This window comes from Ovis aries, chromosome 3 (assembly GCF_016772045.2).
Source record: "Ovis aries strain OAR_USU_Benz2616 breed Rambouillet chromosome 3, ARS-UI_Ramb_v3.0, whole genome shotgun sequence".
In the NCBI taxonomy this organism is placed as follows: domain Eukaryota; kingdom Metazoa; phylum Chordata; class Mammalia; order Artiodactyla; family Bovidae; genus Ovis; species Ovis aries.
The window spans coordinates 4,666,247-4,679,671 of record NC_056056.1 but is presented as its reverse complement, the minus strand read 5'-3'; the positions used below and the strand labels follow the sequence as shown (position 1 = coordinate 4,679,671).

The 13,425-nt window shown below is 57.3% G+C and overlaps 1 protein-coding gene across 6 annotated transcripts in view; it reads left to right on the top strand.

Annotated features, from left to right (window-relative positions):
- Positions 1 to 294: 294 nt before the first annotated feature.
- The window catches only part of NTNG2 (netrin G2), a 70,750-nt gene continuing 57,619 nt past the window's right edge, over positions 295 to 13,425 (top strand). For 3 of the 6 annotated variants that reach the window (XM_027966244.3, XM_042248034.2, XM_042248030.2), the window contains exons 1-3: positions 295 to 854; positions 4,567 to 4,697; positions 4,934 to 5,623. In XM_027966244.3, the coding sequence (XP_027822045.1) occupies positions 5,414 to 5,623 (210 nt within the window). In that variant the 5' untranslated portion in view covers positions 295 to 854; positions 4,567 to 4,697; positions 4,934 to 5,413. Of the gene's footprint in view, positions 855 to 2,083; positions 3,372 to 4,566; positions 4,698 to 4,933; positions 5,624 to 13,425 lie in introns of those variants that run through there. The other 3 variants (XM_042248032.2, XM_042248031.1, XM_042248033.2) reach the window with 3 other exon arrangements.

Sequence of the window (13,425 nt, the reverse complement as noted above, 5' to 3'; positions counted from 1 at the left end):
AAGGAAGCCGCAGCCCCGCGGCGCCTGGCCCGAGCTGGCTGAGATGCGCTCTGTGTGCGCGGACCCGCTGGCCCCCGGGCCGGGAGGCGATGTGTAGGCTGCGACCCCCGCCCCCCCAGAGCAGGCTCGTTCCCGCGGCCGCCCGCCGGGGCCACCCTGGCCGCGGGCCCGCCGGGACGCCCCTGCTCGCCGCGCCCCTCCCCGGGCCGTGGCGCGTCCCCCGAGTCTCGCAGTATTTCCTTCCTGCACCTTTAAGAAGACCGCTGCTCCGTGGTGGGATGGTGTGTTAAAGCCACACAGAGGAAGTTACGCAGCCCGGATCAGACCGGGAGATAAAAGCCCCGATGGTGATCGTGAGTGATGGCAAGAGGATTTAGCCTCAGCATTAACTTGGAGCGGAGTGCAGGGGGGCAGTGAAGCGCCCCGGCCATCTGGCCCGCGCCGCGCCCCGGGGGGGGGGGATGCCCCGGCGCCCCGACGAGCCGCCGCGAAGCCCACCCGGGCCGGGGGCTGCCCGGTGCCCGAGCGCGGGTCCTCTCAGAGCCGCCCAGGGGGCCCCAAAAGTTTGCACTTGTTAGCGGCGACCTCCGGCTCGGCCCCCGGCGGGCGATGCAGGTGGCGCGGGCGGCCCCCTCCCCCGGCCCGCGTCTCCGGGACGGCTGCGGGCGGCCCCCCCGGCGGCCGGAGGGCTCCCCAGCCCCGATCTGACAGCTACAGAGGCGGCGGGGGGAAGGAGCAGCGGCTCGCAGCCCTCGGCCTTCGCCCCCACCCAGCGCCAGCCAGACGGGGGAGGCAGAGCGCCGGAGGGTGGCGGCCTCCGGGGTCTCCGCTCCGGGAAGCCGCTCCGAGCCGGGGTAAGGCGGGCGGGGAGCGCCCGGGAGGCGAGCGGGGTTGGGGGGTGGATATGCTGCAGCTTGGCCAGCCTGCTTTCATTTTTAAAGGGCTTCGGTGACCGCGCAGGCTTTCCCGGGGCCCGGGAGCCACTTAACAGTAGCCCAGCCGAGGCTCGGATGCAAAAGTTATTGGTGGCGACTGCTACTAGCGGAGGACCGGAGTCGCTTGGAGAGGGGTGTGTGAGTGTGCGTTTGTAGCAGCATCTTAAAGGAGTAGCTTGTCTTTCGGGGCTGGCTTTTTCCCCACCAGGGTCTTTTCCCACCATTTGTGCGAGTGAGTGGGGCGGGAGGGTGGATGTTAAGAGAACGCCTGGATGTGTTTGTGGAAAGGAAATTAACCCTTCCTTCGCGCAGTTCCCCTACCCTGATTGAATCGCCACCCTCTAGAGCCACGCCAATTCCTGCCATCCCCTTCCCCTCTCGGAAAACTGGGAAAATGTGCGAGTTGCGCAGAAAAACTCTTGCGTTCCGGCCGCCGCTAGAAACTTCTTTCGGCGCCTGGGAGGGGTGGGCTGATGGGGAGGATTATGCGCCCGGACCGGCTCGGGGACAGTGTGGAGTGGAACCTGGAGCTGGGTGGCGCGCGGACTGTGGGAGCAGGGGCCGCGGGACGCGGGAAGAGGACCGCGGGCTCGCAGGGTCCGCCGGCTCTGGCTCCCGAGTAAGTTGCCTGCCTGGGGGCTGGGGGCGGCGGCGGGGTCGCTGCCGGCTGCGGCGCTGGGCAAAAGGATGAGAGTAATTGCCGGGCGCTTTGCTCGGCGTCTCCTAATTAAGGGAGGAGGTGCCAAATGAGGGGGGCACCCCTCGGCGCTCGCCCGGCCTTTATTAAAGGTGTGATTATTAATTGCTCCGGGGTTTACACTCAACTTCGGAAAGACAAAAAGCGACGGAGGGCTTGCCGGGCACGTTGCCGTGCGAAGCACGACGCCTGCAGCCCACCCGAAGCGCGGACTCTGAACCCCTGGGGTCCGCGGCGGGGAGCTGACCCCCCACCCCACCAGTAGCCCCGTGCCGCAGCCCCACACTCCCTGTGGAGGCCTCCTCGCGCCCCACCCGCCGCGCTCAACTTTTAGGGGTTGCCTGAGAGCTGAGAGGGCTTGCGGCGGGGGGAGGTGGGCATCCGGAGCCCGAAGAGGCTGCCGTTCCGAGGCTGGGGCACCCGGGCCGCCAGCAGTGGGATGCACGCTCGCGGGGCGGCGGTGAGCGGGTGCACCCATGGGACCGGCCCGGGTTTCGAGGGCGGGGGGGCGATGGTTAGAGTTGGGAGGGTGGGGTGGGACTGGAAGGTGACCCTGACCGCATCTGAAGGTAGATTTCACCCCCTCTTCCGCTGTCCGGCTGGGAAGGAAGAAAGAAACCGGGGTGTGGGCTGGGTCCCAGGAGAAACTCCCAGCTCCCCCTCTCCAGGGACCACCTCTAGGGGGTCCCCGCCCACCAGGCAAGTTTCCCAGGAGGCGAGGGCCCAGCCGGCAACTCGGGAGGAGCTTGCTTCGAGCCCAGCCAGCTCGAGAGGCGCTAATTCAATAAGACAGAGAAATCTGAGTTCAGAAATCCTGGTAAAATCTAATTTTCGGGTTTTAATACCCTGGCTATCAGCCCCTCCCCCTCCCCTCCCGTTCCTGAGGACTCTTAAAAGAAAATAAAGCGCATTGATTCTATTTGTTTCTGGGAGCTGCAGTTTCTTAATAATATCAGGTGAAGATTTATTTTCCAAGGAGAAAACAATCTACTGGGACCCAACCTCTTACTCCTGAAATTTCCTATACTGGCTTCTCTCTCCTCGCTTTCCTCCTCACGGTGCCGAAGACTCTCACGTCTCTCCCCCTCCCGTTTTTTCCTCTTTGGCAAAAACCGACTGTAATAATATTCTCGTGCTGAGCTCACAATTCCCTTATGGTGCCAGCAATGCCAGTTGACTGACTAGTTGTAAACACGGTTATTGCCCCCCTCCTGGGCAGATTTTGTGGTTGTTGGCCCCCCACCCTCACCGCGTTTTCCAGGGAATGCATGGCATTTAAGCCAACGCAACTGCAAAGCAATTAATACTTCGGCAAGGCATGCTGCCTCGTGGGTCTGGCGGGCCTCCTGGCCTCCGGGCCTCGCTGCCTCCCCACGTCCAGCAGCGTTCAGGCTGGGAGCATCACTGCAGATGAAGGAAGCCCCAGGCTGGGTGGGTCCTTCCTGGGAGCCGAGAAGCCTGGCGCCCTGGTGTCCCGTATCAGGAGCGCCCCACCTGGGAGTGAACAGTTGGGAGCCTGCGGCTGGAAGAATTAATTAGGGACATGCTGTTTTCTGGGCAGCACAAAGCTCAGATAGAGGCATCCAAACCTTTGCCGGCCGGCGCTATTTTATTTTTACTACATTTTCTCAGGTTGTAAAAATAGTCTCCAGGCGGATTCTTTCTGAGAGTTTTCTAGCAAGGAGCACATTCAAGGCCAGGAGGACTCTGTAACACCGTTTCTCTCGAAACAGCCAGAGGTGAGATGTGAAAATGTGTCCCCCTGGCTCCTCATTCATCTCCATCAAGAGCCCTTCAGCCAGAGAGAGGGGCAGGGGCTGCCTTAATGCAGATTTATGATGCCCCCAGCCTGGAGCGTTGGGACCTAGGCTGGGGACTCCGCCTGGGGAGGAGCTGAGCGGCCAGACCCCATTTGGACAGTGTCCCCAGCCCTCTAGTTTGTCATTTGGGGCAGGAGTGGGTTTGTGTCTGGATGGAGAATGGAGGAGCATGGAAACGTAGTTGTCTCTTCAGGACCTTCTAGATACAATGGCTGAAGAGTCAGGTGAGCGGTGAAGGTAGCATGGCTGCTGCAATAGTTTGGGAATTTAGGTGCAACAATCAGAGACATAATTACCAGAATTAATAACACACATGGCTCTGGTGTGACTCACTGCAGTAACCTTTACCCTATTTATTGGCTAAGTATTTCTGACCAGGATCCCTCACTGGGGGACCAGATTCTCCTGGGGATATATCAAATGTCTGGGAACACATCACATTACTGGAGTCGTTAGTTATATCTATTTAGGGCTTTTAAATAATTACAAGTAGCTTAAAATAGTAAAGCAATAATCATAATGGTGACCTGTTTATAAACATACCCTCTAAGGATGACTGCGAAATTTTGGCCTCGATCGGAAAAATCTAATAGGACACACCATCGTCACTTCCGTCAAAGTATTCAACATCCCTAGTTCCTTACAGTTGAAAATTAAATTCACCATTTCAGAATTTTGGAGACAGTTATTAGCACCTGGTGTGTAACTTTTGGCCATGCGTGGACCGTTCTCTATCTGAGCCTGTCCACACAGCCTCATCGACACCTATAATTACAGCCTCATCTCTGCCTTCAACGGTTTTGACATTTTGACTTGTCAGTTGCAGTATTTTAAAGCCACCATTCCGTCTCGGCTCCTGGGGCTTTTTAGAAAGTCATTGACCCCAAACAGGGACGCTTCTGCTGACCTCAGGACCCCCAGAAATAAGGAGAAAGCGCATCGCCTTCTTGAATAATCTACCCCGTCTCCAAATGTGCTTCTCCGGTATTAATGAAAATAACCCAGTTTTCTCCAGAGACCTTGCTAATGCAGCTTCGTGTTCTGCACGTTTTGCCAGAGAGCTTTTGTTCTTCTACGTCTTTATCCCCCTCTTTCTCTATGTAATTTGTTGCAGGTGTTGTTGCTAATGAGCTCTCTCTCCTCCCTCCCTGCAATGAAAGACAAGCCAGACCCCGGGTACCTGGATGGATTGGGAGCTGAAGTCTCAGAAACTTCCTGATAAGTTGCCGATGGCTACCAGCCAAGGTCAGCTGCCCCCATTAGCGCCTGTCCCCACCAAAGCAGAGCCCAATAAGGTGCTCCCCAGTTAACACCTCAGTCGCTGCTTTTCGTGCTTCAGTCCAGCTGTGATTGTTGTCGCTTTCAGCCCATATGAAAAGAAATCTCTTTCACTGGCCAAAATGCCAAGTCCAGTCCCGTAGGGGGACGTGTGTGCAGCTAACAGGTACGCCGCCTGATTTTGTTTTATCTTTACAATGCAGGCCAGAGGGTTGTTGTGCAGTTGTGTTGAGCACACATCACACATGAAAGGGCCCTTAAAAGAGCTGGATTGATTGGAAGGACAAAAATTAAAAGCAATCTGATCCGGCCTCATGCCAGATCCCTGCGGACTCTCTCCATCTCCCATTTCCATCCACGGTCACAATTGGAGCGTTTGCCTGATTTGATCAGATTCACCTCTGGGAGAGGGGTGATGCCAAGGTGAGGAGGACGCCAAGTTGTGGGCAACTTCTTGATCTGCCCATCAACACTCTGAGAAACGCCGGCTCTTGGTTTTCCGTATCGGCCTCTTGGAAAAACCAAGTTTCCTCGCTGTTTGCAAGCTGGCCGAGTCCCTGGGACATCTGGCCTCCGTCGCCCGGTAGATGTGGCTCTTCCATGCTGAGGCTGTGCGCCCCGCCTGAGCCAGCTGCCGCCTCACTGGGCCCCCTGCGGGCCGCGCCCCTGGGGACTGCGCCGCCATGCTGCGCCTGCTGGTCCTCCTGCACTGCCTGCCGCTGGCCTCCGGGGACTACGACATCTGCAAATCCTGGGTGACCACGGACGAAGGCCCCACCTGGGAGTTCTATGCCTGCCAGCCCAAGGTGATGCGCCTGAAGGACTATGTCAAAGTGAAGGTGGAGCCCTCTGGCATCACATGCGGAGACCCTCCGGAGAGATTCTGTTCCCACGTAAGTTGGCCCCCTGCTGTGGCCTTCCCTCAGGCCAAGTGGGTGGGGGTGGGGGTCTGGGCCAGACCCTTGGGATGGGCAAACACAGCGGGAGGACCCGGACGCCAGGCTGACTTTCCCGCCTGTAGGACTGGGACCGTCTCTGTCCCACCTTGGAAATGCGCCAGAGCAAAGGCTGCCCTGAGGATGCTGGGGTCACGTGATGCCATTCTTTGGGGTGGAGAAATTCTTGGCCTGGTGATCACTGGATCCTCTTCTCTGGGAAAACCACCAAACCACCACTGTAGTCATAGTTGCCCAGCCTTGCAGATAAGCCCCGCCTCCCTTGTAGGAAGTCAGCATCTGGGCGAGCAAGCAGGGTGCTATTTGCAAGATTGCACTCTGCCTTCCCCCTGTTCATCCCTTCAGGGGGCCACCTCCTGGTCCACCCAATCCAATCCAGCAAACCATTTGCCAGGCGAGGAGAGGCCAAGCGCCCTTTGCAGGGGAAGGTTTGGTGGAAGTGCAGAGGGGATTCGTAAGGGAGGAAGAAAGGGGTCAGATCAGGGTGGCTGATGTGCAGTGACCGCAGTCACTGGCTAAGCCAGGGGAAGGGAGGCGTTCCAGTGGGTGTCACTTGTCTCTAGTTGAAGATGGAGTCAGAGCCACAGGGCACATCAGTGCTCTGATAACAGCGACAGTCATAACCGTGGGGGTCATTTACGCCAGTCCCCAAGTGTGGGGCTTGAAAGCTCACTACGAGTCATTCCTTCGAGTCCTCACTCAGCTCAGCTGGGTTGATTCTGCGTCACACAAAGTTTCAAGGAGTGAGCTCTGGACCAGTGGCATCTCTGAGCTGCTGTCCTTTAAAGTGTGTACCCAGAGCACACACTCAGGTCACCCTAACGAGTTTAGTTCACCCTAACATGCTCAGACTAGGGACTGCCCTGGTGGTCCAGTGGTTAAGAATCCACCTTGCTATGCAGGGGACATGGGTTTGATCCCTAGCCAGGGAACTAAGATCCCACAGGCCATGGAATAACTGAGGCTGAGTGCTACAACTACTGAAGCCTGAGCACTCTGGAGACTGGGCGCCACAACTAGAGGGCCTGTGTGCTGCAAGGAAAGATCCCACGTGTCACAACCAAGTCCTGATGCAGCCAAGAAAATAAGTATATATTTTAAAATAAATAAATAAAATAAAATGCTCAGACTAGGGTCTGGCACAGAAGAAGTGCACCTAAATGGTAGCTGTTGGCATTCACATTGTACAGATGGAGAAACTGAGGCCCAAAGTCATAGCCCAGGAAGTGGTAAAGCTCTGATGCAAGCGTCTGGCTCCAGAGTCACTGAGCTGATCTGCCTCCCAAAAGATGCCTTCCACTGGGCAGAGCCCTGCAGGCCCTGGGTCAGGCAGGAGGCTGGACAGGGAAGCCAGGCTGCTGAAGCCACAGGAAGGGCTCAGTGTCATCCTTGGGTGGTTGCTGCCTCCATGTGTCCTGGGGGAGCCTCCAGCGCTCTGGGTTTATGGATGGACTGAGCGGGTGTCCCCACCGGGCTCCTAAGGATGGCTCAGTCCCATGGGGTGTATGGATCCTATCCCGGAGCAGTCAGCCTGGGGAGGGGGGTTCCCACTGGGACGGTCCGTGGTCAGGAGGCTGTCACTGTGGGCAGTGGGCAGGCTGGCCAGCCCCGGCGGGGGAGAGAGGGGGACAGTGAAGGAGAAGGCCACACAGGGCCAGGAGCCAGGGGCCGCCTGGTCCCACTTCACTGAGGACCCCAGGGCTTCGCTGGCTCAGGGGTGGGCAACGGGGCTGGCCCCTGAAGGTCAGGGCCAAGGTCAGCGCTGGGGGAGCCCAGCTCTGAGCCGCATCTCAGGCTGAGTGCCCGCCCCAGCTCATGCGAGGACTTCTCCACTCGACTCCCAGAACAGAGCCAGCTGCCGCCTCTTGTGTTAGAGTCTTGAGTGTATTTCTTCTTTTAAATATTCATCGCGATTTTAATGTGCCGAGGGCAGGGGCATGGGGTGGGTGGCGAAATCTTAAATCACTGGACCAGCTTCTGGTCAAGGCCTGAGGAGTGGGGAAGACCATGAGGTGGGAGTCCGAGGCCCTCTCCTGGCCAAGGCTGCCCCCATTCTCACACAGAGCCCAGCGCAGCTGCCAGGGTGGGGTGGTCACCCCACCACAGTCCTGATGCCGCCCAACCTGGGTCCTGGAGCCCTGGGCTGTGGAAGGAGCTTCTGCCACCTTCCTGTCCTCTCCTGGGAAGATGGTGAGGAGCGCGGCGGCAGAAAAACAGCATCTCTACCTTCCTCTGCTTGGTGGGTCCTCGGTGTCCCGACACCAACCTGATGGACTTAAATGTTTCATGATGGGCTGCCATCCACCTCTGCCTTTGATCACGAACATGCAGCCCACGGGTGTGGGGACACCGCCCAGGCTGCTTCTACAGGGAAGAGGGGGTCACATCCAGATGAATTCAGACCACCACCCCGCTGTTTACCGCAGCTTCCCCGAGCAGGTTCTGTGCTGCTGCTGCTGCTGCTGCTGCTGCTAAGTCGCTTCAGTCATGTCTGACTCTGTGCAACCCCGGAGACAGGAGCCCACCAGGCTCCCCCGTCCCTGGATTCTCCAGGCGAGAGGTTCTGTGTGTGTCTCATTAAATCACCTCTTGGATGCTCCAAGGTGGTGACCGTTCTAATCCCATTTTAGGGATTAGAAAGTGTTGGCTAAATCCCGCCAAGGTCATTCAGTCTCGAGGGCAGGCCGGGAACTTGTGCGCAGCCAGGCAGGGCCTGTGCTTACGCTCCACGTGGCCCAGCCTTCCCTCTCTGAGCTTCGGTGAAGTAGAGATGCTGCTGCTGAAGGCGTGTCACAGTGCTGGGAAAGGACACAGCCCAGCCATGCGAGTACCAGCACACAGTAGGTGCTCACGGTGTGGTAGCCGTCGTTTGCTGGTTGTTGCGGCTCTTGTGCTCTCTGCGGTGTCCGGGCCTTTGCTTCTTTGCCCCACCCCAGCCTTGAGGACGTCCCGCCCTGTATCTTGGGCTAAGGGGCGCAGGCGGTTGGATATGTAGTCAGGTAGTCGTTAATTCCTCTAGCCTTGGCCGGTGGTTTTAACCAGCCACCAGGGGGCGCCCTAGTGGTACCCAGGCAGCCCTTAGCCCCACTTTAGCCTCAGGATTGCCCAGTGGGTCCCTGTTTCCTGGCATCCCTCCTGTGGTGAGTGCTGGGCCTGTCGCAACATCCGTCCAGGTCAGAGCGTGAGCCCTGAAGTGTCCTGAGGGTGCGCCAGGGGCTGGGGGCGTGGGGTGGGGGTGGGGGAGGGGGGTGACTGCCCGTTGGGGGGGATGGGGGAGGGGGGTGACTGCCCCTCGCAGGCTTCAGTGTGCAGACTCTCCTGGCCTTGGACTGGTTGTCCTTCCGCAAGGCCGCCTGAGACCTGAATTGTAAATTCCAGCCCAGTGAGGAAGGGGAGGGAGGAGGAAGACCAAGATAAATGAATAAATAAAAACCTATTGGCTCTAAATGCACAATGAGAATTAATAGGGCTGAGCTCTCAACCAAAGATTCTCGGGCAAGGGCGAAATTTCAATGAGGGCCGCAGGAGATGGCGGGCGGCCTCCCACCTCTGACTCCCAGTGCCTGGCCGGAGGGGGCCAGGCTGCTGAGTCTGCAGAGCCAGAGAGAAGGAGGCAAAGGCTTCTCAGCCTCTTGCAGGGCCCCTTGAGGATGGGGAGCAGTCCCACGGCGCCCTGAAAGAGAGGTTGCCCACCAGGCACTTGCACAGCCACGAAAGGAAGGGGGAGACCTTGTCCTTGTGCCTTGAGCCTCAGGAGAGAGATGGTGAGCAAAGAGGGCTGGGGGCACAGACCAGGCAGGTGATGTTGAGAATGGCCCTACAGCTGGCTGCCCACTTGCCTCCCGAGATGCACCTTGTTAGAAATACTGGGTCCTGGGCAACCCCCTGCCAGACCCTCAGAGCCAGAAGCTGCATTTTAACAGGAAATTCAGGTAATTCAGATGCACACAGGGTATGCTCTGAGAAACACTGCTCTACATAATCCGTCAACGATGGGTGATACTTATTATTGATGATGGGCAGGCAAGAGACCTGTGCTTCCCATGGGACCTTTGCAGAGTAAGGGGGTGTCACTACTGCTGAAGGAGGAAGGCAGACAGCAGGAGGAGCGGGGATCCCAGAGTGAGGGGTGAAGCTAGGAGCTCAGACTCCTGAATGTTGGAGACCTGGTGGAAGGTTCCGGAAAGGTGTTATGATATCCAGACAAAAGCTTCAAGCTTGCATCCTGGCTTTGCTGCTTATGGGCTGAGTGGTCTGCGACAAGTCTCTGAGACTCCGTTTCCCCACCGGTAATGGGATGTGATGAGGGCTGCCTTGCCCACCTCTCCAGCTTGCTGGGAGAAGGAAGTGGTTCCCTCAGAATATCAGCAAGTGCTTAGAGAATGCCAGTTCTCTTCTAGTGTGAGGCTTTGATAGTGCTGTTGATCCAGTCTTGAGCATCTGGACTTTTCCATGGTGGAATAGGTGAATGTTAAACATTTCATCTAAGGAGACTTCAGCACACAGAGATGCCAGGGTCTTGACATACAGGAAAACCCAGAGCACACGTGTTTCTCAGAAGCTGCTTTGCCTTCTCTGTGCCTCAGTTTACCTAGATGAAGAGCCAATGGCCCCCCATCCCTCCCCTAGGGAGTCTGCTGGGGTGATAACTCAGGTGGCAGGTGGGTCCTGGAGACCTCAAGCCCCTCCCCACTGTGACATTGAATACCACGTGCAATCAAGGTCGCAGATGCCCCGCCTCCTGCCAGAACGTGACGTTCTTGAAATGTTTCCATCCAGTGGCACTGAGCTCACCAGCTTACCAGCACCCAGCTCACTGGCCTGGGCCCCCTCTCCCCCTGTGTTCTGACCCCAAACCCACAGAGGACAGGGGAACACCCTTCTCCAGCCTCCCCCCTTCTCCACATCACACCCCTCCTGTCCAGTTTCCAGGGCTGACCTCATGCCGGGCGCAGCTGTCGGGGAGAAGTGAGATAACTCTTGCAAATCCAAGTAGACAACAAGAGAAACAGGGCAGGTGTTCAGGGTGGTACCCGACTAACACTGAGTGGGTGAGATGGAGACCTAGTGTAAGGAGCTTGCAAAGGATGAAGGCACATCCCGCCTCCCCTCCACCCACCCTGACCCCCCTGCCCCGCCCATCCCTCCCAGCTCCAGCTTCCCGCAGAGTTTTCCCGCCTTCTCTACCTGGAATGTCTTCTTTGTTTCCTTCATGTCTGACCCTTTTGTGCTTACCTAGATAACCCAGGCTCCTTTTGAAAAAGGAGCTTTTGAACCTTTTGAAAAAGGTTCATGCTGGAACCCACCTTCTCCAGGAGGCTTTTCCTGACTCCCTAGCCCAGGAGGGTTAAAAGACCTCATCTGGCTGCATCCTTGTCACTTAAGCTCACAGATGTGGCCTCCTAGTTAAGAGCTCAGGCTCTAGAGGCAGAGACGTAGAGGTTGGAATCCCCTGCTGTGTGACCTTTGGCATGAGGCTTAACCTCCCTGAGTCTCATTTCCTTAAATAGGACTGTTGATAGAATACACATATGGATGCTCAATCCACGTTCATTACTCTACGCCTGATGTTTGCCTCCCTCCTGGGCTGGGAGCTCCTCGGGGGCATGGCTGCCTTGTTCGTCTTCGCATCCCTCCATTTTGGTTCAGTCAGTGCTCAGCAGGCATTTACTGAACCAATGAGTGGGTGGGTGGAAGGACAGTGTAGTCCAGGAAGTCTTCTCGGAGGAGGAGAGATTAGGGCTGAGTCTTATGGGAAGAACTAGGGTTTCGATCAGGACAGAGGAGGCACCCAAAACCTCTACTCCCCAGTTTGCACTCCTATTCTGTGAGGTTTTCAGTTAGCTGGTAGCAGGAGGTCTGCACAGCTCTGTCCTTAAACAGGAAGCAATTTTGGAAACTGAGCTTCATCCAGCCCTTAGTTAAAAGCCGCTCAGTCTCTTGAAATGCCCGAGGCAGGTCCCAGCCTGGGACAAGAATAGTTCCATGCATGACATCTTGTTGCTTGGCGAAGCCTCCTTCCTGGGGAGCAGACGAGTGACAGGATGGGGACAGCCCTGCCTGCGAGGGCCCCGTGGATGAAATCCTGGCCTCCTACTTTTTCAAGGGAAGGAGTTGGGGTCCAGACACCCCGAGGAGGGTGGGGGGCAGAGCCGCTGGAGTGCCTAGGGAAAGGGAAAGGGCTTGGAGGAGACATCGTTCCAAAGAGTGTCAGACTTAGAGCTTCGAGAACTTTCCAGTCTATGCACCCCACCTTCCCCAGGCTCATCTGCCTCTCTACATCCCCTGGCCCGGACTTTTCATATATATTCATTTTTCTGTTTCAATGAGTGTTTAACACAAACTGCCTCAAGTTCCATGTGTGACGACGAAGCAGGGGTGGATTGATGGACAGGCCAGCGACCCCAGCTGTGGGTGAGAAGTTGAGGTTCGGGATGGGACAAGTGGGGGCTCATGCTCATCCCTTTCTGGGCTGTGGGACTTTGGATAAGTCCTTCATGCTCTGAGCCTCGGTGTTCTCATCTGAAAACTGGGGTGACACAAAACACGGTCTCAAAGGCTGGTTGTCTGGGTGAGAAGGGATAATTTTTTTCACCCCAGTCTAGAACTTGGCTTGAGAGACACAAGGAGTAAAAGTAGACGTTAACAGAAGAGGAGCCCGGGAGCCCAGTGTGTAAGTGTGCTGTGGAGCACACACCAACTGCTGGTGGGGCCACGGAGCGGTGTGTCAGAGCAGAGAGAGTGAAGGACGGGGCAGGACCCCCGCAAGGACAGCCCCTTAGCCAGGTTTCCCCAGCTGTGCAACGAGCTTTGGCTAGTGTGCCGTGGGAGTTCAGAGGCAGGGGGCTGGGCACCAGGGTGGTCTGTGACCTTGAGGGGTTGGAAGCATTCAGAAGAGTGGATGACAGCGGAGGGGACAGGCCACTTGGCCGGTTGGTTTCATCAATGCCCCTGCCCTGTAAGCCTGTGGGCGGGGCTGTCACTGTGCCCCGGATGGAGAAATAGACCGAGGCTCCCCAAGGCCCACTGTTGGTGGAGCTGGGATTCAGTCTTCTCCGCCTGGCTCCTAACCACTCCCCAGTGTCAGAGGGATTAGACCAAGGGTGTCGGGGGAGGAGAGGAGGAGGAAAGGAGCACCAGGCAGGCAGAGACCCGAGGAGGCCCACAGGGCATGCAAGTCCTGGGGCTGGACCAGAGCTTGGCAGGCTCAGAGAAGCAGGTGCCAAGCTGCAGCCCCTTCCCCTCACTAGCCAGCCATCACCACCCCAGAAAGGGGGTCCAGGCTGTGCTCCTAATCCACAGCCCAGACCCCAGGCTCTCCTGCCTCAGGCCTGGCCAGGGCCCACCGGGCCCCCGAGGAGGCCTGGCTCCTTCCTGGAGGGAACCAGAGTGTTGGAGAAAGTGGGAAACGGCAGACGATGCATGGTTCTCTTCGGCTTTGCTTTGCAGGTTCTGATTTTTTTTTTTTTTGAATCATCACAGCAGATTTGCTTAAATATATGAAAATGTGTTTCTAATTCCCCAAGCACACACCAACTGCTGGCAGGGCGACGGGGGCCAGGGAGTGGTGTGTCAGAGCAGGTAGAGTGAAGGGGGCTGGGGGCTGGGTGGTGCTGGACCCCGCCAGTCTCCTCGCGGCAAGGACAGCCCCTTAGCCAGGTGTCCCCAGCTGTGCAACGAGGTTTGGCTAGGTTAACCACTTCATCCAGCATGGCTGTGTGATCATAGATGCCTTCTCA